Raw genomic sequence first — 22,309 nt, forward strand, 5'->3', positions numbered from 1 at the left:
TGGGTTTTTTGTTGATGTTTTTTGTTTTGTTTAATGGTATTTGAGACCCACTCTACATAGGTTTGTGGAAAATATTTTTAATATATTAAAATATGAATATTCATACTGAATAGGGAACAATAAAGATTTAAAATAACTTGATGTTAGGTCAAGCATTACAATTTTTGTATTTGAGAATTGTAAATAAGGGATGTGGGCCTTGAAAATGTAATCAAGTGTTAAAAGGAATTAATTATGAGTCACTTTCAGAACAATGGAATATTAATGTGGGCTGGTGTCAGAAAAGGTGGGGTTTGATTGGTTTTGAAGTTCTGGATGGGGCTTCATTTTGCTCAGTGTTGAATCTAGGACAGCTGAATAACAACTGGCACATATTTAGTGAATCAGTATTTATCAGCAGAGTGGTCTGTAAGAGAAGAGGCACAAACAGTCCCATCAGAGCAGACTTCGCCTGAGGGAGGTCACAGAGCATGGAGGGAATCTGGTCATTTGTGGGTGATGGTCTGGGGTCTGCTGTGGCTGAAGGGACTGTGGTGGTGGGTATGTGTGGGGGGCCCATGGTGATATCAGTGTTCATGCCTAAATGCTTGTTCAGCTGTGGTGTGTGGACTTGACCTGATGGCTTACTTTTTTTTTTTTTAAAGATTTATTTATTCGTACAGAACTAGGGTACAGGCCAGAGATGCAGAGGGTGAGAGGATTCACCAGAGACAGAGTGGGGAGCAAAACAGGCAGATCCATGAAGTACACTGCTGAGGGGAGCATCGGCGGGTCAGGAGAGGTCTGCCTCGCCATGTGGTCTCCTCCAGGGCAGGCAGGGATTGAATTCATGCGGAAGTGGCTTAAGCTTCTTTGTGCCATGCTTTAACCCGCTGTGCCACCAGGGAGGGCCTGATGGCTTACTCTTCAATGGGCTTGTGGAGACCTTAGAAAGTCAAAGTGGTTTGAAAAGTAAGAAAAGAAGAAAAAGTGATACTAAGAATGGATTGTCGTCGCATGTGTTTCCTGCAGGGAAACCTTGGTGAGTGTATGTGTGCAACATTCACGCATGTTGATGAGTAGTAGAGATCAGTTGGAGGTTTGAATAAAATGGAGACATTGGCCTGTTGAGTTAGGAAAGGAGTAGGGAGGAAGTCAGAGAAATGTCATAATCCTCATACACGGTGATTAGGAACAGTGATCCTGCAGGCTGAAAGAGGAGTGCAGTGGAAGAGAAACTGGAGGGAATATGGTCAACCCACCCACTGCACTGGCATTTGATTCATTGGTCTTCTTGAAACATACTTACCTGGTAGCTTCTGTATGATGTGCATGTTCATAAGTATTAAAGTATGTTCCAGTTTTCTTACTCCAGAGCCTTTCTGAACAATGAAACAAGAAACAAAGCTCTGCCTGGCCCACAAGTATATGTGTCCTGTGTTACTTCTGAGCTCCTTTGTTCCGAGTGTATTTAAATTTCATTTTTCAAAAAAGTGAGAGCTGTGTTGAGCAGCATCGATTCCCCTCTGCCCCTTCCATTATGCATTAGCAATTAACTCCACTTCTCGCAGGTTGATGAATTTGAACTTGATCAATTATCTGATCGTAATTACCAGCACAGAGTGATGATTATTGCTGGAGAAACGTTCCTATTGCATTTCTCCATATATTTTGTATGTCAGGCGCTTTTCATAGAGGCGGGTTTGTTTGGCTGCAGACTGTCTTGTTCTTTTGGCTTCTGGCACCAAGGTCAGATTATTTCAGGTTTCCTGAATAGTACTGAAAAAAAAAAAAACACCTTTTTTTTTTTAGTATACAGTATTTTACATGCCTTGCATGTGGCCTGTGGCCTCCAGGAGAAGACGAGGACAGCTGGTCTTTGCTCCTGTCAGACCCGGGCTCAGACTCGGAGCTTCGTTCCCTTTCCCCTGCTGCCCACGCTGCCCCGCTCTCTCATGGCCAGTGGGGCTCCCCCTTGGACATTGCGCCCTGCTGCTTCACTTCTTTCACATTCTAGGCGGACACGGATAGACTAGAGGGCTGGCCTTTGGCTTCTGGCTTTTGGAGCTCTGCCGAGATCACTGTGAGAGCTGGGCACCACCGGCAGGGTGGCTTAACAGCAGCAGGTTACTTCCCTGTAACTGTAACAGTGCTGGACGTCTGCAGTCAGGGTGTTGGCTTTTCTGAGGACTCTCACTGCTGCTCGGTGGCTGTCTGTCCCCGTCTGCACAGGGTTGCCAGGTCTGTATCCTGATCCCTTCTTAAAATGGTCCTTGTCAGACTGGAGTACGACCCTAATGACATCATTTTAACTTAGTTGCCTCTTTTTTTTTTTTTTTTCCAAGATTTATTTATAGATGCATTCAGAACTGGGTGTAGGGTGGTGAGAGGATTCACCAGAGACAGAGCAGGGAGCAGAACAGGCAGATTGACAAAGTAACACTGCTGAGGGGAGCAGTGGGCAGGTCAGGAGACGTCTGAGCGCCATATAGGTCAGCTCCCTGGCCAGGGATCCAACTCATGCGGAAGCAGTTGCAGCTAGCTTCACAGTGTTGTGCTTTAACCTATTGTGCCACCAGGGAGGGCCCTTCACTGCCTCTTTTCATGACCTCATTTCCATGCAAGTCACAATCTTTCTGGGGGTTAAGGCTCCAAAGTGCAAAGTTTGGGAGGATCTTCAGGACAGAGAAGCAAATGGAGAAGCTTAAAAAGAGCAGAGACAAATTGATAGAATGCAAAAGGAGAAAAGGAAGGGAAAGAGCTGCTCTTTTGCAAGGGCTAGTAGGCACTTGTGTCTCCTGCGACGGGCCTCTCCTTCCCTCCCCTCCCACCCCGGCTCAGGGCTGCTGGTGTGGGTCTCAGACACAGGTTTCCTGCCCAGCCCAGAGTCTGGGAGCCAGGAAGGCCAGCGCTGTCACCTGAATTCAGGCCTTGAGCCCCTGTCTGGTGCGCCTGTCCACCGCCCTACGCAGGGAATCAAAGAGAAAGTAAGCTCGCTCTAGGCATATCCCATGGCTCTTGGTGGTATTGTGTTTGTTTTGGAAACTTTGGGGATAAGACATCTCCTTGTCAGCCAGCCATGTTCTTGTTAGCTTTAACATTTGTCGTGCAGAAAATAAACACAGGCAGAAAAGCTGCAACTCTTTTGAGAAATGAAGATAGGAAGCCGCATTTTTTTCTTAAGTCCTTATTTTAGCCTGAAAGTTCCAAGGATAAGAGGGGCGGAGAGTAGTCATGTGATTGCTCTTCTTACTTGGCCTCAGCAGTTCCCAGTATTTCCTTGCACTTCTGTTGCTTCCTCTCCCTTCCATGGAGCCGAAGCTAGCTTGCTTGCACACCTGCAGACATTCTCTTAAGTCAAGTGCCACTCACTTTCCTGATCGCTTCCCTCTGGTGAGGTAGTTCTCTTCAGATTGGAATCCGAACAAGGCCATTGTGCCCAACCTATAAATTAGGTTTAACAGTACATTTTTTTGCCTTCTCTCTTGCCTGTTATGCTCAGGGACATGTTGTTGAGGGTCTCTGCAGGGAGAGCACACGGTGATTGGACACACATTTTATTGCATTTGGTTGGTCCTCACTGGACAATGCTTGGGAAAGTTTGTAAAAATAACAACAAACAAAACAGTTCCGTCTTAGTTTTGAATGCATTTCCGCGGTCTTCAAGAATCATCCAGATGATCTTTCTGTTTGATAACTAATCACCATATTATTTTCTTTAAAATGAAAACTGTCAAAATAAGTAAACTTAACAAATGGGAAGTTGATGATAGCTCTCTACAAACGGTGTTGTGTATGTGGGGGCCACTTATCTGACTTCTTCCACTAGTATCGGCTCATTACATTTTGTCCACGTGCAATGTTGTTTTGGGAGATTATTTTCCAGCCATAACTCATGAATACCAAGCTGCTAAAACAAGTTGGTAAACACTTGCTTTTGTCAAATGTTATTTTTGTAGTCAACAGGAAGGCTGCTAATGTCAGTAACAATCCGGAATGCAACTGTTGGTTGACAGCTTTTAAAATAAGATTTTGTATTTTGCTAACATTTCATCTCTTCCAATAGGTATAAATGACCAAGGATTGTACCGAGTTGTGGGGGTGAGTTCAAAGGTCCAGAGACTTCTGAGTATGTTGATGGGTATGCCTCTTTTCTAATCATTTTTCATGCAATGTTTGTTGATGTTGGTTGACTTTAATATTTTTTACTCACATACAGCCTACTAGGGAATCCATCTTTTTATCCTACTGCCTAGATGAGTTTTCTCCTGAGCAGAGAGAGACAGAGAGAAGTAGACTAGTGTTTACATTGGCACAGCTCATCCACTCGCTCTTTCCTTCTGAAGCACTGAGAGCAAGACAGTGCAGCTTGTGAGTGCCTCTCCCGGGAAAGAGGCAACCCGGCCTCTGGATTTGTGCGGCTTCCAGATTGGCCGTTCAGAGTCTTGCCCGTACATTTGGTTGGACAAGACCACTGGGACTTGCTCAGTTTTAGGGAGCTTCCCCAACTGTCATTTGACAGCAAGGGTCTGATTCTCAGGGATTCATTGGTATTCACAGTGGCTTTTTTGTAGCTTGGACCAGGCTTTCCTCCAGAACCAGGCCTGCTCCATCTGTGATGATAACACAGTGTTCTTTGGCATCGCAACGAGAGGAAGCCAGCAAGTGAATTCATTTCATTACCCCAGACATGATGTGAATGACAAAGCGCTTTTACATTCCCTGCTGCTGTCAGTTGAGTGCCACCTGTAAGACACCCCACTTCTCTCCCTACCCCAAAGCAGGCTTCCTCTTGAGGAGTGATGAAAACTCGTCAGGCTTGGGGGCCTGTGTGTCAAAGCAATCTGTCATTATGACCTTGCTAAATATTAATTTATTTGATATCTCTCTCACTTTAATTAATCAATATTAACAAAGCCCTCAGGTGTGCTGTCAATGCTTGGAAACCTGTCTGCATTTTAAGGCATTGTTGCAAAGACTTACTTTTAGGCAGCACAGACCAAGATGGATAAAATCAGCTGACTTGTTACGGAGAGGATTGCTTGTTTGGCTGTATTTGAATTAAGGATTTAATAAGCAGCAACCTTTTTTTAGCTATTAACCACAGGAAAAATTGCCCGTCATCAGTTGGAGGGCCTTGTTAGAGTACATTTGCTTTCAAGAGCTGTTTTCATTTTCTGCCTCTCTGGTTTAACTTGGGTGTGCAGCTTTGGCAGTCAGATTTTCCTTTTTACCATGAGTGGTCTCCAAATTAAATAGACTCAGGTTGCCAGGGGTTCAGTAGCAGCTGGAAGAGTTTAATGGGGCTACAGCATCTGCTTTTAGTTAATTTTAAAATTAGAAACACTTCTCTCATTTCCAAGATGGTGTTATAATGATGGGAGCTGGAAGACTTGTCGGTATCAGAAAGGGAGATTTGGACTGAAAGACCCACTTTGGCAGCAAATTGGTCTTAAGAATTCTAGCATTTTGATTGTCTTCTGGTTCATGTTCACGAGAAGTTTAAACACAGATCTCTCTGCGGTCACCCTGAAGGGCTAGGCTGCCTGGAAATGTGTTCTTCGTCTCCCAAAACCCCCCACACACTGTGCTGCTGAACTCAGGTGGCCACGTCAGACCTCTGCATTCGGGAAAGGTCTCAAGAAAGCCCTTCACTTGAGGGTGTTTTGTAATCTCTTGCCCCTCAAAAATCTGTGACCTGAAAAACACTTTTCTGCTTTCCACGAGGCTCGGGACAGGGAAGTCTAGGACACAAGCGTGACACAGCCCCTTTCCAGTAGCTGGTAGAGGAAATGCTGTTTCCAGTAATACCTTTCAGCAAAGAAAGGAAGCTCGAGAGTTGACATACTGACTGGTTATTTCCTTAACAAGTAATTCACTTTAGGGCACTCCACATGGTAAATCACTTAGCCTAGAACTAATTGTTAGTACGAATTGAAGATTGTCGATCACAACTTTGGATTTTTTAGCATTAGGATCATCTTTTTGTTAGTGCCACCAACTCAAATCCTAACTGTTAGCAATATAGATCCACTCATAAGGAAATGAAGGATTTCCTTATGATACTTCTTTACTTTGTCCTATAAATGATCTCTACCTCTTTATAAAAAAAAAAAAAGAATTTTAAGAGTTTCTGACTTGCTGGGTATATATTGTTTGTGAATATTTTTCTTCTCTGACTTTCCCCACAACTCTCTGTAATGTTTAAAATCACTTACCTTAATAGGGAAAAGTTGGGTGAGTCTGCTAAATTTTAAACTTTGCTCTTTTAAATCACTGTCCTCCTCTCCCTGTTAGTTAATTTTGTCCATTTGTGGTACAGGCAGTTATTTTTAATTTACTGTGCCTGTAAATGATGCCTTTGTCAAATTTGATTTTTCAGAGTTTATTTTGTTTGTAACATCATTATTTTTGTAGAAATGAAAAATCTAATTTTTAAGTATATGAGAAAAAAATTGCAAGTCATTTTGTATTTGTTGATAAGTTCCATTTACTGGGTTCTTGAGAGCTCGCTATTTACTACAGGAATTTTCTCTTGCCCTTTTTTCCTTTTTGTCTAAAATATTTTTGTATTAAAAATACTTCAAGTATCCTTTAGATGGGCAGATGTAAAACTTTGGGACAATTCTAGGAAAGGTGGGTGAACAGATCTTGCTTGTTTTCTTGTTGTTTTTTAAGTTCCCTCCTTCACCATTAAAACAGAGAAAACTGTTTCTAGTCTTCTTCCCTCCCCTCTATCCCTTGTCTCTTCTGTGCTGCACATGAAGTATTAATGGTAGCTGACGGTAGAAAGTTCTTTCAGTGGACGAGTCACTTGCCTTCTAGGTCAGGAAAAGAGTGGAGACGGCCTTGCTCTCTGTGGGCATGGGAGTTCTTAGCGTTCTTATTTGTCTAACATTTGAGAGCAGAAGCAGCAGTCGTCTGCGTTGCCAGGAACCTTCTAGCCTTTCCCTGTACCAAACTTAAGTTTCCCAAAGAAAATGCCCAACTGAATGACTGCTTCCTTTCCAAGTCATTTTCCTTTCCATCCCCCTTTGCTCTAACTGAAGACATATGCTGTGAAGTTGAAGTTAAAAAAAAAAAAAACAAAAAAACATGATTTTAAAAACAGAAACAAAATTTGGAGTAGTTGGAGAAGGCAGGAAGAACGCATCCAGTGAGGTGCCCTAGGGTGAGTCGGGGTTCCGTAGTCAGTGGTTGAGAACATAGCAGATAATTACAGTAGCTATTGGAAGATTAGAACTCATGGGAATTAGACTTGTCATGGATTCTTCCTTCTTCCCCGCAGGGGAATGAAAACATCAGAGCAGGGGAGGGGAGCTGTGAGATGATGTGATGGTTGCTGTACAGGCTGGTGAAGTCAGTGGCTATCTCAAAATCTAATGTGCAGAAAAGACTAGATGATTCCCTTTATTTTTGGAGATAGAATTATAGAAAATAACACCTAGAACTAATTCAGAAGAGTTTTACTTTAAAAATATTAACCTTATTTAGTTAGTAGGACAACTTTTAACCAATGCCGCTAATACTGATTTTGGACTATAAACTATTTGGAAAGCTCATTCAATCATTGTACTGCTTCAGGTACTTAAAAACGGATGGTGCCTAGCAGAAGACAAACATGTTGTATTTAGGTCAGGCTAAGTGTTTCCAGTATTTAAACAAATGGCCATTGGTTGTATAATTACGAAACATTAACCTCTAGTAAGACAATGGCTTACTACTTTGCTTGTTTATTTAGACTTATAACTAATCTCTTTAGTGTTGTCTTTTGGTCAGAAAAGAAGCAAAGTTTTTAGTGTTTGCGGTAGAACTATATTCTGATAAAACATGACAATGAATTTTTAATGTTTGAATCCCAAATAAGTTATAACAAGTTTCCTGGTGGCCAATGCACCTACCGATTGTAAAGAACATGTAGGCATGATTATTACTTGAAAATAGTGAAAATTTAATAGAGGATTGGTATCTTAGACACTATTTAGTCATTAGTTTCTGTGTGACAGCTACATTTTATTGCCTAGATCAATAAAATTTTTCCACAGAAGAGAGTATAGTTCTCAAAATATGGAATGATAAGTTGGTAGAAACTTGAAAATAAAAGATTTCCTTTAGAAGCCTCTTGGATTATAAAATGGTGATTTTCTGGTAGCAAGTTGATTGAAAATGTTATCTGACTTGTATGTTAAAATGAGATTTAAATAATTGATTTAATGAGAGAGAGAATATTCAGTTACTGAAGTAATTGGTTGGCAAAGCCTTTAGAACAGAATTATTTAGTTCTAGTTATAAAGGATTGCACCTTTAATCAGGGTGCTTAATTTGATTTCTTGAATGTATCTGTGGCTTGTCTGACAAGCTCAGTAACAAATGAGTTCTGAATTGTAGGAACTGATCAAAATGTAATCAGTGTCAATTGCCATTGTTGTAGTTTATTGCACATTTCTGTCAGTTGCTGTAATCAAGAACTGTTGAAGTGCTTTCAGAAGCTTCCAGACTTTTGATTAATTGACTTCATGTGTATGATGTCATGGCTGTGAGATAACCATCACTTCCTGTTTCACCGTTTGGTTCCCCCAAACTTTGAGGAGAACATTGAGTTGTCGTCCAGCCTTTCTCATGCTCAAGCCTAAAACTTTGGAAGTGGCCTCCAGGACTTAATGTGCTGGCCCTGTTTTGACAGGTTGTTCTTTTTCATGCCGTTCGAGAGGGAATACTAGCAAGATGTTTCCTTGCCTCTGTGGATGAGTACAGTGTAAGGGAGGACAATGCCCCAAGCAGCTAGGTTTTTTTACTTTTTGGTCTTACTTGAAGCATTCTGGAGTGAGGGAGATCTGGTGTTTCTGTAAGAACCTATTTTTCCCGTACGTGATGGGAGCACAGGAACTTGGCAAGGTTGAGCTGATGGTTTGCCGACTTGCACAGGAACCCTCGACCATGCTCACATAGGTGTCTCCACCTCTAGCCACTCAGCATGGTAATTCCTGCTCATGAGTAATTTCTGAATTCTGTAGACATTCTTGATGTGCTGTGCTCTCAGTAGTTCTGGAAGAGCATTTATTTATATTCTCTCTCAGTCCTGCAGATGAAGATGTGAAATTGTATTAGCTGTGGAACTGACCTGCAGTCAGGATTGGGGGCTGGCTGGGGGTCATTTAAGCCCAGCTTGGTAACTCTACACTACACCCGGCCTCTGCCACAGCCCCGTGTGGTGGCCCAGCCTCAGGAGGACATTTTCCATGCTAGCGTTTACTGTGTCTCTTCCCTCCTCAGCCACATGAGTCTTTAGAACTTACTAGCTAAGTGAAAGGGCATTTTGCATAAATAACCTTATCACCACACTTTGCAAAGAATTCTAGCTTAGTCTAGAAGGGGTGTTGGGAGTACTCCACAGAGGCTTCCAGTACATGTTTCCTGGACAGGTGTGTATTGCAGTTAACGTGGGAGCGTCCATATCATTGGCTTTTTAGGTTTGCATCATCGTGATTCCAATGCGGTGGCTCGTATTCATTTTCAGAAAGATAATATGATGAGTACGAGTCTTAGAAATGTTGGGCCGCACTTAGCTCTCTTCCTGCCGTGTTGCCTTTCACGGACTGTTCCCTGTCAGGACATCGAGCAGTGGCCACAGACACCACACAGACCAGGATGGCACCTTTCCTCAGAATCACGATGACTTCTGCTTATGGGGTGCAGTCGGGAATGTTGAAATGCTGTGCCGTATCCCAACTGCCTCTGCTCAGCCCAACCCTTCTACTTAATTCTCTCCATTCCAGATTTTTGGAAGTGCTAGAAAAAGCTAATGGTAGAACGTGATACATACTGTTACAAGAAATGGTATATAGAATGTTTTCACAAGAAACCACAGAATGAATTCTTTGTGGTTTGGCCATTGAAAAATGGAAGTTTTGTGAGCCAGGCAAGAGGCAAGGTCTTAACTGCTGTTCCTTTGTCTCTTGCTCTAGATGTAAAGACATGCAATGAGGTGGACCTGGAGAATTCCATCGACTGGGAAGTGAAAACAATAACAAGCGCCCTGAAGCAGTACTTGAGGTGAGCTCTCCTCAGTAACAGAGGAGCTGACATTTGAATGTCAGACACACAGTAGACCTAAACTGTCACCAGTTAAACTTTTATCCAAGAGGAGCCATTCAGGAAGTATATTCTTGGATGTGAGGTGATTACAGGGTGAACATCACCTGTTGTGAAGTAAATTGCAACAGAACAGAATGGGAATAGACTTGGATTTCGAAGTGATCGTCTGGTGTAGATGTTTTAGGCATTAAATGCTAAGAAACAGCCAGAAAGGGTGCTATTATTGAAGTCACTAAATCCTTTTATGTTTTAGGATAAAATAAAGATATGTTTGCCTTAAACTTTAGCCCCTTGAACTTACAGGCTTATAATGGTAACACGTATAAATGCTCAGTGGTTGGAGAGATGTTTACTGGGTGAGGTTTTAAGAGGAACTTAAGTTTTGCATTTATTGCAGGAACTGTTTAGAACTTGAGTAAGTAAATAGCTCAGTATGTCTGAGTCATTAGCCTTTCTTTAAAAAAGAAAGGGATTTAATGATAAAGTGCTCAAGGTTAGATGAAAAACACACTTATAGAGAGTGAAAAAAGGAGTGAAACAATGGGAGAAAAGCTCACAGCTGTAGTTCTGCTGTAGCTCTGCTGGGGACTGAGTCTTGCATGGCTGAGGTAGCTGGAGAGGGTGCTGTTGGCATCTGGGGGCCCGGGGCAGGGCAGGGCAGGGCTGGCCGCAAATGTCCACTGTGGCAGAGATGGCCTCCCTGCAAGATGATGAACGGATGATGGGTGAGGGGTGCAGCGCTGTAACGGGCCTCCAGGTTAACCTGCCCTGCCGGAATGCTGCCACCTTGGAGGGGCTGAAGCCCAGCGCACACTTTGGGGAACTCCGGTTGGGTGTGACTGGAGAGATCGAAGAGTGACTCAGTTATGGGAAACGAAGGGCCACAGTCCAGTGCTTTTGCAGTAAATTACCTCCGCGCCCCTTCTGCCCCCAAATACCTTTCATTACACTTGGTTCTTTTTGTCTGAGGGGAATTAGTTTGTGAATCAGAGGATTTTTTTTTTTTAATTTAGTGCATATAATTTCTTTTTGGTTTCCAATACTTTCTGAAGCTAATTGCTTATAGTCCCTGGTCCCATGTCGCCTCCTTGGCCCTTATCACGCATCGCCTTGCGTCATCCTCTTGAATGCCACTTAGAAGCCAACATTGCCTGTAGAACACTAGGAGATGCTATTACTTTTATAGCTTCGTCCCGAACAACATCCACATTCTGCTTGAATGTGATAAAGGGCTTCTCGTCAAATGGCAGATGCCTTGGGAGATTTGAACTTGAAGCTGCTGTTCTTTTCCACTGATTATATTTTTAGCAACTGAAAATGCCATAATTAAGACATAGTTGACACTTTCTCTGCTGATGCCCTAAAATGAGAGAAAACTGTTTAGTTCTTTTCATTTTGGCTACAAGTTTATAGTCAAGGCAAATGCTTTGTGTCAGCACAGTGGCTGAGAATATGGTCACTGCAGCCTGTGTCCTGGATTCGAATCCCAGCTCTGTCTCTCTTGGCTTCAGGCCATGGAGTTGACTATGGCTTTTCTCACCAAAAACAAAAAACCAAAAACCAATGCTCTTGGGCCCTCCCTGGCAGCATAGCAGGTTAAAGCACAGCAGTGAGAAGCTAAAGCCACTTCAGCAGGAGTTCGACCTCCACCATGGAGGTGACCCACATGGCACAGTAGACCTCTCCTGACCCGCCTGCTGCTCCCCTCAGCAGTGTACTTCGTTGATCTGCCTGTTCTGCCCCCACTCTGTCTCTGGTGAATCCTCTCACTACTCCTGCACCTCTGGCCTGTACCCAGTTCTGTGTGCATAAATAAATAAATCTTTTAAAAAATGCTCTTGAATTCTCACTGCAAGTAAGCTGGCTACTTTGTTGGAGGGAGATATTGCCAACCCCTGGCGCCCCCCACCCCCCAAAAGCAAAACTAAAGCAAGAAGCAGAACCTTGGGAAGAAGGGTATGCACACAGACATTGCATCTTGCTTTTTTTCTCCTACCGCCTTATGGCAATTTCCCCCCAACATTCAGTGTCGAACATGCCTGAATTACCAGGTTTCCTGTCTGTTTGGATCAGACCATACGTTTGATTTCCAGCAATGTGTTCATTATAGCAGTTTCCCATTGTGAATGGACAAATGAGTAGTTTTGTGATGTTTGAAGTAAAATGATTTTACCTGGAGGGAATTTTTAAACTCCGGAAATTGGAATGGGACTTCTGGGGAAGAAAATGCCAGGTTAAGTAACTATTACGGTTTACAACCCCAAACTCTTAGCACAGAGGATGGCAAAGGAGATGTGACTCACAGTCAGGAGGGGTGGGAAATGGACAGGGGCAGTGGCTCAGGTCAGTAAATTGTGTATGGGGAGTTGCCATTGTTACTGCTGCTTCCCTACCTTAGAGCTATTTAATACTTACTGCTTTTGCTGCACTGCTCAGCTAGACATATGGCAACGATATAAGTAGCTTGAGGAAGGTATTTAGATACAAATTCATTTTTATTGGAAAAGAAATGCTCTCTGTGGCTTTCTGAAGCCTCATTTCCCCTTTTCTTTTCAACACTCTTTAATTTTTGCCAGCCCACCATTTGCCTTTTTTGCTGCTTGCTGTTTGTGCAGAGCATGAAACAAAACCCCACAGGTTTACTCTTCTCACGGCCCCTTCTCTCGCTTTACTTAGGCTGTGGTGTAATTGATTGCATTTTGCTCTTTAAATGAGAGTGAAGGGATGGCAGGGCGGGGGCGAGTGGCGAGGAAAAAAGGCTGCCGCTTTTCTTCCCTAATGCTCTAAGATTTAGGGAACGTGTCTGGTTACCATTCACGGGTCTGTGCGTGTGCACCACAGGATCCTACATTGCATGTAGCAGTTTACCTCTACATAGGTTTTCCATCTATTTGCTTCGCTGTTTAATTGATGCACAATAGATCGCATATATTTATAGAGTGCCTTTGTTTGACATATGTATACACTTGTGAAGACATCAGCGTAGCCAAAAGTGAGTACCCTCACCCTCACAGATTCCTTATGCTTCCTATGATATTATTTTTGCATTTCCTGTAATTATGCACAAAATTTTTAAATCATCTGGGTTCTTTTATATAAATCAGTTTATTAAAGGCAGCATTGGTAATCAAGGTACAGAATACTCGGACATCTATCCATACATACTTCATCGCTATTACCACCAGAATCTCGTTTCCATCCATCACTACCCAGTCTACCCCCCTTTGCCATTTTTACTCAGCCCCGCCTCCCTCTCTGCTGTACACCAGTCTGTTCTCTGTGTCTAGAGTGTGTTTGTTCCTTTGCTTCATTACTTTCTGTAGGGCACACCAGTGAAATTGTGTTAATGTCTTTATCGGTCTCTATTGACATATTTCACTTGGTTCAGTCTCCATCCATGTGGCAGATGGCAAGATTTCATCTTTTTCAAAGAAACAAAAAACCAACTGAATAGTTTTTCATTTTGTGTGTGTGTGCATCGTTGTGTGTGTTTGTTCGCACCACATTTTCTTTACCCACTCACTCATTGATGGGCATTTAGGCTGTTCTTGGTTCTACCATTGAGCATGGTTTGAGGTTCATTCATGTGGCATATACTACTGGTTCTAACTTGTTACTAGCGAGTGTTGCATTGTATTGTCACAATTTTAACTTCTCCACTTACCTCTTGATGGACATTTGAGTTGTTTGTAGCTTCTGGTCACTAAATAAAATTACTAAAAATCTTTGTGCACCATTTGAGTGGACCCAGGCTTCTGCTTCTCCTGGGTAAATCCTACAAATGGAGTGTCTGTGTCCTGTGGGCAGTGTATGCTTGACATGTTGTTTGAGAAACCGATGGACTTTTCTGAAGTGTTTTTATTTCTTTTCATCCCCCCCAGCATTGTAGCAGAGTGGTGATTCCTCTACATTTCTGCCTACTCCTGATAACTTAGTCTTCCTAATTTTAGCCTTTGAAATGGTGAATGGAATATTTCATTGTACTTTTAAGGTGTACCTCTGCCGTGGTCAGTTAAACGTCACTTTCTGTCCTTGTTTGTCATTAGTGTATCTTCTGGGTGAAATTTCTAGGTAGGTCTTGCATGCAGTTACAGTTGGGTTGGTACTGTGCTTTGATAAAGCTTCATTTATTTTGAATGTAAGTCTCTTCTCACATAGATGCTTTGCAAATATTTTCTTTATGCTGTGGCTTTCTATTCATGCTCTTTATAGTTGTCCCCCCCCCCCAAAAGCAGTTAGTTTTTCTTTTAATGATTGTTCTTTGGTGATGTGTGAAGAAATCTTTGCTTAGTTCAGAGACTCAGAGGGGTTTATTTCATAGTTTCTTCTAGGAGTTTCATAATTTTAGGTTTTAACTCAGATCTATCTGAGATTGGTTTTCAGTTAATTATTACATAAGATACTGGGTGTGGACCCAGATGCATGTTTGTGTATCAGTGACTAGTTGTTCTAAGACATTTGTGGGAAGAACTTATCTTTTTTTCTGAATTTTCTATTGAGATGATGATCATCCTGTATTTTTCCCCACTACAAATGTATTAAATACACCGAATTAAAAAAAAAAATTAAGCCAATTTTGCATTTCTTTTAAAAACTCAAATTGGTCACAATGTGTATTATCCTGTTATTTGTCTTTATTTAGGATACTTGCATCCATGCCCAGGAGTACTGTTGATTAGTACTTTTCTTGTTTCAGTCTTTAATTTTGGTGCTAGGGTAATATGGCCTCAAAGAATTAGTTGGGCTTATTCCCTCATCATTTCTGGGAGAATTGTATCAACTTGGTATTACTATCCATTCATTGCTTGGTAGATTACACTGGTGAAGTCATATCACATCTGATTTTCTTACTGGGGAGATTTTTAACTACAAATTCAGTGTCTTTCATAAAGGTGGGACTGCACAGGTTACCAGTTTTTTCCTGAAGTGAGCTTTTATAGTTTGTTTCTTTTGAGTTTTGTTCATTACAGTTAATATTTATGGACCTGTGACTGTTCTTACTCCTGTTTTCTTATTAATACTTTTCGAACCTGCAATGATTATGCCATTACCCCTGTTATTCCTGACACTTTTAATAATTTTTCTCTTAATTAATTTGGCTAGATTTGGCAATTTTAGTTTTTTCAAAGAACCAATTTTGCATTATTTCCTCTATCCTCACATTTTATTGCATCTATTCTCATTTTTTTTTTTTTTCCTCCTCTGCTTGTTTTGGTTCATATTACTGTCTTATTCCTCTTGGCTCTTTAAGGTGGGAAGAGAAGTTACACTTTTAAAGCCTTTTCCTTTTTTTTAATGCTGCTTCATGAACATTCCTCAAATTCTGATATGTTGTATTTTCGTTAAGTTCAAAACAGTTCCTACTTACCCTTTTTGGGGAGCTTTCCAGATAGCGTTCTGTTAACAGTATGAACATTTTTATGATCACAAATGCCACTAATTTAGCTGAAATGGACAATGGTGTTTTCCAGCTACCTTACTATTATTGTTAATTCAAATTTAATTTTAATCAGAGAACTACCCTGGATCTTTAAAAAATTTATTCAACTTTGCTTCATAGCCCAGAATATGTATTACCTTGATAAATGTTCCATGAGCCCTGGGAAAGAGTGACTATTCGGCTGTTTTGGATGGAATCTCATTTAGGTGATGAACACACCAGTTAGGTGAAGTTGCTCTTCGTCTGTCCAGACATGCTGTCTCCTAACTGATGATCTGTTTCCTTGTTCTGTCAATTTTTAAGTTTCCAGCCATGGTTATAAATTTGTACATTTCTTCCCATAGTGCCATGAGTTTTTGCTTTCTGTATTTTGAAGTTTCTGTTATTGATCCATTAACATTTCGGAGTGTGATAGCTTTTTGAATGGACCCCTTTGTCAGTATGAAAAGACTTTATCCCTGACATTTTTCTTGGCTTTTGTTTATGTTTAAAGTTTCTTAAGGGAGGGGCATTTGAAAAGGAATTTCTGGGTTACGTGATTAAATCTTTTTTTTTTTATTTCCTAACGCACTGCCAGATTGCTTACAGAACAGCTGTACAGATTGATCATTGTTTCAGTGTTTGTAAAGTTGGGAGATCTGGTGTTTTAGAATTTCAGATATGCATGAAGTTTGACTGACTGTAGCATTTATGCAATCTGTTTTGTAGAAAATGAAAATGTGTATGTCTAACGCTGTCAACAGTTGTTTTGTGTCTCTTACTGTTACATATAAGCAAAAAATGGGTCTTGTCTTTTTAATAGGTATGTAAGAGAAGAGAATTTTTCTTTTAGTTTATTTAGTATCTTCTGCTATTTCTGTGACATCTTCAATTATTATCCTAGAGATGATTTTCAAAACAACATGCTATCAGTGGGGGGAAAAAAGTTGTATACATAAAGTCAGATGTTTGTAAAGGTACTTTCCAAGATTAAATATAAAGTACTGTATGCTCAGATCTGATGGGAATCGTGACTGTGCTTTGATAGTGCCTGGTGCAGATAACAATAAAGTAAGGACTTGATTTATGTATCTTTTTGATATGTAAAGTTTTCCCTAGGGAAGTTTCACACATTAACTAAGAAATGCACACACATTTTAATATACGTTTATTTAAAAAAAAAAACAAACATGCAGAGTGTGGACTGTTTGGATTTGTTTGCTAATTCTGAACTATCTTTTTCATACAGGAGTCTTCCAGAACCTCTTATGACCTATGAGTTACATGGGGAATTCATTGTCCCAGCCAGTAAGTATTTTGGGGGGTACGTAGGGACAGTGTTGTAGCTGATAATGCATATCAACTGTAATTTCCACATGAGAAATTTACCTTGATGTTACTGTAATGTGTGTGAGAGTTAGAAAGGGCTTTAGAAGATGTCTGGTTTCTTTACCCTTTCGGAAGGCGCAGAAGGTGAGCAGTTATGGTTTTTATTTCATTCATAGATGTTTATTTTTTGCCAATGTGGTGCTAGTCAGTGACAGACACTGGGTATGTAGAATCAAGAAGATTTTGGCTTTGAGGGCTAATTATGTAGCAAGTCTTGGGGCTACATACCTCTTGCTATACCACAAAATATCTAACAGCATGAACAAAATGTGATTGAAACAGAAATACTTAGCTTACAGAGGGCCGGGGAGATGAGCTGACTGGAGACATCAGGAGTTTGAAAATGACTTCCCATTGAAAGATACTTAGGTAGAAATTACAGGCAGAAGGAACACTGTCAGATAATTCAGAAGCCCACACAGTTAGTGATAGAGAGTAAATTATATCTGATAGAATATTAAATGAATATTGCAAACATTTTAATTTCTGATTTTGGTTTTTGGTGAGTTTTCGTCTTTGAAGCTCTCTTGTTTTCTCTATCTCACTGTATAACACACAGTCTTCTGAAATGCGGTGGTGTTAGGTATTTAAGACTAAGGACGTGAAGATTGAAATGTGTTAAGTAACTTCCCAGATAATGGGGATGTTATTTTTTTAATTCAAAGCTCAGATCCACTGGCTGAAACCAGTACTGGTTTTTACAGGTGCACGGGACAGTAGCTGTAATTGTATTTTCATTTCCTTGATTTTCCCCACCTTGGAAGCATTCCATAGTTTAATCTGTTGAAAAACTTAGAACAATTCCTTTGGGTCCTATGTGATTGCTGCCCCAACATCACTTTAATGTTATCTTCTTGTGAGGTCTTTGCTGCAGCCAGTGGAAAGCTTCATAGTAGAGAAGCGAGGTATAGGCCTAATTAGACTATCAATAAAATAGGCTTTTGGAAAAGGCAAAAAGACCGTTGTATGCACATTTGTTTTCATATGGAGGAGGATTTTTTTTTTTTAAAGAGCGAATTTGTGTGATCAAGGAAGTGGGGGAAAGTTTTCTTGGCAAAAACTCAAGCAAATGCTTCGTTGTTTTGATTTCTTCCCTGTGGCACTTTTGGCAAACCAGAGAAAGAGAAATGAAACTGGTTAAAGGACAGTTGTTTCATGTTTGCTTGCAAGACTGGAAAAAGCAGAGGTGTGCCAGTTTTAATCTAGAATCCTTTTTGAATTGGAGAAAGATAAAGTGATTACCAAGGATGGCTTTAATGATGAGTTAGTGTTGTTGTTATGGCTGTGCCTTGTCACTGAAGCCGGTCAGTCTGAGAGCCGAATGCCAGTGTGTTTTGCCAAATGAAGGCACTTCTCGAGCAGTTGTGGTGTCCATGGTGGTGAGACATGGGTTTAAGGAGCTTGCTGGGGGGAGAGGTGGTATAAAGCACTTGTACCTGGTGGCTGGCTTGTTAACTTAGTAGGGCTGCAGTAAGGGTCTTTGCAGTGATTTGACTTGCAGGCCTTGCTCTAAAGAAACACTGCAGCTACTGTAATTATTGGTGTGGGTTTGTTCCTAAGTGGAGATGTGGTTGGAATGCACTCGTGGTCACCTAATTTAGTGAGAAAAAGTGTAGTAAGTGGCTGTGTTTGGGGGCCCAACATTTCCAATGTAGGTTTTCATTTTTTTAATTTGAATCCCTTGCAATGACTCTCCTCCACTCAGGAAGGAGAGTGGGGGCAGATACTCTAATCTTTTGCACATGTGCTTTCAAGCACTGCATAAAGCAGTTGCAGAAGTCAGGTGGCCAACATTAGTCTCCCCTTTTGAATATTCTTGGGAAATTGGGATTGTGGTTAAAATATGCTATCATTTTCTGTTAAGTGTCAGAGGTTACCTTGTTTTGCTAAAGTGACTGTGCTTGCTAAAATTACCAAGCCGCCCCCCACTTCAGCATGGAAACTCATTTTGGATTCATTCTAGTCATGTGTGTGGCTCCCGTCTGTTCTGTGGTGTCGAGGTGTCTCCTCCCTCCCTCCCTGCTGAAGTTCTCAAGGTTTCCCTGAATCCCTTCATCTTCTCTCAGTTTCTCTCCTGCAGAGTTCTGTTGAGAAAGTACCTATGAGCTAATTTCTGGAGTTCATTAAACACATAGAAATTTTATTTCTTTGTTGTTACCACAAAAAAAGCAAACATTTTTTTTGTTCTTCATTCTAAAAAAAAAATCAAGTTAACTGACTTGCTAAATGTACTGGGGAATTAAAAAATTTTTTTGAGATAATTAAAAGAACCTCAGCTCAGAAAGTTAACTAAAATTATTAAAAGACATGAGAGACCATCTGTCTTAGAAGAATACTCTTGAATTTTCCTTTACTTGCACAGATACCACATCTGAGATTTCTGGTCACAAATGGGTGCCCCCCTCCAAACCCCCCCCCCCAACCAGTTCATTCAGTTCAGTTTTGATTTTAGATAGAGGTGACATCAAATTCCACCAGCTAAGGATTCCATTTCAAACATCTGTCACCAATCCCGGGTTGTTCCTTACACCTCTGACTGGCTATAGTTAGGGTTTCCATAGCCCCGCTGTAGATAGGAGAATTTGTGAGAATGGCTCATAGCACTCAGGGAAACACTTAGGCTTATTATTATATAATAAAGGACTCGGTGAAGGATACAGATGAACAGCCAGACAAAGAAGTCCACAGGGCAAGGTCCGGAAATGTTCTGTGTGTTTCTGTCCCTGTGGCACTGGGTGCCACCCCCCCGTTATAGCTAATGTTCATTTCTTAGAAGCTTTGGAACCCTGTACTATAGGGGTTTCTATGGGGCTTCATCATGTAGACAAAATTGATTCTGAACTCCATTTCCAATCCCTCTCCGTTTTCTCACGATGAAGTTGAAAATTCTTCATTTCCAATCATAGTTTGGTCTTTGTCAACCAGCACCCTTACTAGGCACCCACCAAAAGGTCACCTCACTTAAGCAAATGATGCTCTTATCAGTCAGGAAGTTTAGGAACTTGGTCTCACACACTCCCCTGTCAGAAAATTACAGGGGCCCCATCTTGGAGCTCTGTGGCAGACAGTAAGGTCAGAGACAGCATTCAAACAAAAGATTCTCTGAGCATCTTTATTTGGAATGGCTTTAAGATTCCTGTGTGAGGGTCCTTCATGGTGGCGCAGGCGTTAAAGACACAGTACTATTAAGCTATCACTAGCCACTGGAGCACAATTTCTATCCCTGGCCAGGGAGCTGACCCACATGGCACAGCAGACCTCTCCTGTCTCACCTGCTGCTCCCCTTAGCAGTGCATTTCAGAAGATCTGTCTGTTCTGCTCCCCACTCTGTCTCCGGTGAATCCCTTCAGCCCTCTCCCCAACTTATGTATGCATAAATAAATAAGTCTTTAAAATAAAAAAGGGTTCTGTGTGAAGAACACACACACAGCCACACAGCTGGTATTGGTCCACACTACCTTTTGAAAAGACCTAATGAGCTTTCAGGACAGAAATTCCTAAACTAAGCGTGCAATTTATACTTGGTCTGTGCAGGGAAGCTAGTGAATTTGCCCACCTGGTGAAGGTGTGTAGTTCATGGCCAGTGTCTGGGCCTTCAGTCTCAGAGTCCTTGGTATAGTATATCAGTAACAATTGACCTGAGTATCTAGTCAGACCCCTGTTAAACTTAAGAATGGCAGCTAAAGCCTGGTGCCTGATTCGGTCTCTCATGGAAAATGTCCCCTGAATCAGAATATTTGTCTTGCTGTGTTATTTTTAAGTATTTTCCTTCATCTCATTGACTTGCTGGTTACTTGCACAGCTATGTAATTATGCAATTATGTGATTACTTTTCAGCCTTCCTCTAGACATGTTCCTCTCACCCAGGGTCAATACTCACCACCTTTCACCCTTCCCCCCTCATAATCATTATATTTTTCACAGAGTCTAAAAATTACTTTTTGCGGTGTCATGACAGCTTGTTTGCTTTGGTGATTTATATTCCACAAATGAGTGAAGCCATCCAGTAACTGTCTTTCATTTTCTGATTTACTCTGCTTAGCATCATCGCCTCAAATCCACTATTTTGTCCCCAGAGGCACTGTTTCATCTTCTTAGTATCTGATGAGTATTTGATGGCATACCTATTCCAGTTGCTTTCTCCAGCTGTCTGTCGATGGGCATTTCCTTGACTTGGCTGCCATGCACGACTCCTTGTATTAGAATCCTGCCATGCTCAGTGTGTTTTCTTCCTGTAGTCAAGTTACCTGGGGAGCAAAACTACAGCCATTAAACTCTGTCATCATTGACGATGAGAACTATAACTACGGTAGGATTTAGGGCACTGCTGTTGGTATTACCAGAATGTCCTATCCTTGTCAGTAAGCCTTCATGAGGAAAAAGATGAAGATGCATCGTTTCTCCCAAGAGCCTGCAAATAAAGGAAATTGAATGTTTAAATGACCTGGGCTGGCCTTAGCTGATGGCAGTAGAGCCCCACCGAAGAGCTTCCATACTTGTGTCTGTTCACCAAGATGCCCCTACGTCATGCTTGCTAATGCTCTGCCTCAGTTTCCCACACTCCCCAAAGTTTATTGACATGGGGAATCTAAAAACTGAATAGTTTACGTTCATCTGCTGTGTGTCTTTGATCGATTCTAGTAAATTAAAATCACATCTTTTTCAGTCTCCATTAGTTGACAGTATCATAAGCTTCTGGACACCAGTGTTGTGGATGCCAGCCTGTGACTCACAGTTAAAGATGCTTTCACTGGTACCATCCACTGCTAATTCTCTGGGAAACTTCAGGAATTTGGTGCTATGATCAATTCGATATCCTAAGTTAAAAAAAAAAGTTTTACCTTTCACTCTTCATCAGTTTATGTCAATAAAAATATAATAAAATGCATATAGCATTGGCAACTGAAGAAAATTGACCTTAGAAGCTTCTTAGAGTCCTTTAAGTTATTATTGTGTTGTAGCCATGTGGAAATGTCCACTGATAGAAAGCTCTGGTTCATGTCAAAGTAAAACAAAAGAGGTAGGATGTAGTTTCACTTTAGAACGTTACTGAAAAAAAAAAAGGGGGGGAAAGAGCAGAGTTGGAAAAAATGTGTGTGTGATTTCAAACAAGACGAGAGTGGGAAGATGGAACAGGCACAAGAAAGGCAGTGGAAGGTTTTGATTTTATTTTTCAAAACTGATTCTATTCTATTGTTTTTAGAAATGAAGAGCCTTATCCACAGTGGGCAGGAAACTAATTCCCTAGCAAATCTCAAAATATTAAAAGTAGTTTTCTTTGGAAAGAGATGTTAATTCATGATAAAGTAGACAGATAAGTTAGAAAAGCTTTTTAGTGCAAAGTTTTCAATCTTAAATATTTGAATGTACAAGGTGAAAGTTAGTTACCCTTTCTTTCTTTCTTTTTTTTTTTTTTTTGGAATTTCT

At 41.1% G+C, this 22,309-nt stretch overlaps 1 protein-coding gene across 1 annotated transcript in view; it reads left to right on the forward strand.

Annotated features, from left to right (window-relative positions):
* Positions 1-22,309, forward strand: part of ARHGAP10 (Rho GTPase activating protein 10) — a 220,674-nt gene that overhangs the window by 126,915 nt on the left and 71,450 nt on the right. Inside the window, exons 14-16 of the mRNA XM_004685315.2 lie at positions 4,046-4,120; positions 9,945-10,032; positions 16,743-16,801. Coding sequence (XP_004685372.1) covers positions 4,046-4,120; positions 9,945-10,032; positions 16,743-16,801 — 222 coding nt within the window. The remainder of the gene's footprint in view (positions 1-4,045; positions 4,121-9,944; positions 10,033-16,742; positions 16,802-22,309) is intronic.

Source organism: Condylura cristata, unplaced genomic scaffold (genome assembly GCF_000260355.1).
Source record: "Condylura cristata isolate star-nosed mole 26May11 unplaced genomic scaffold, ConCri1.0 scaffold00018, whole genome shotgun sequence".
In the NCBI taxonomy this organism is placed as follows: domain Eukaryota; kingdom Metazoa; phylum Chordata; class Mammalia; order Eulipotyphla; family Talpidae; genus Condylura; species Condylura cristata.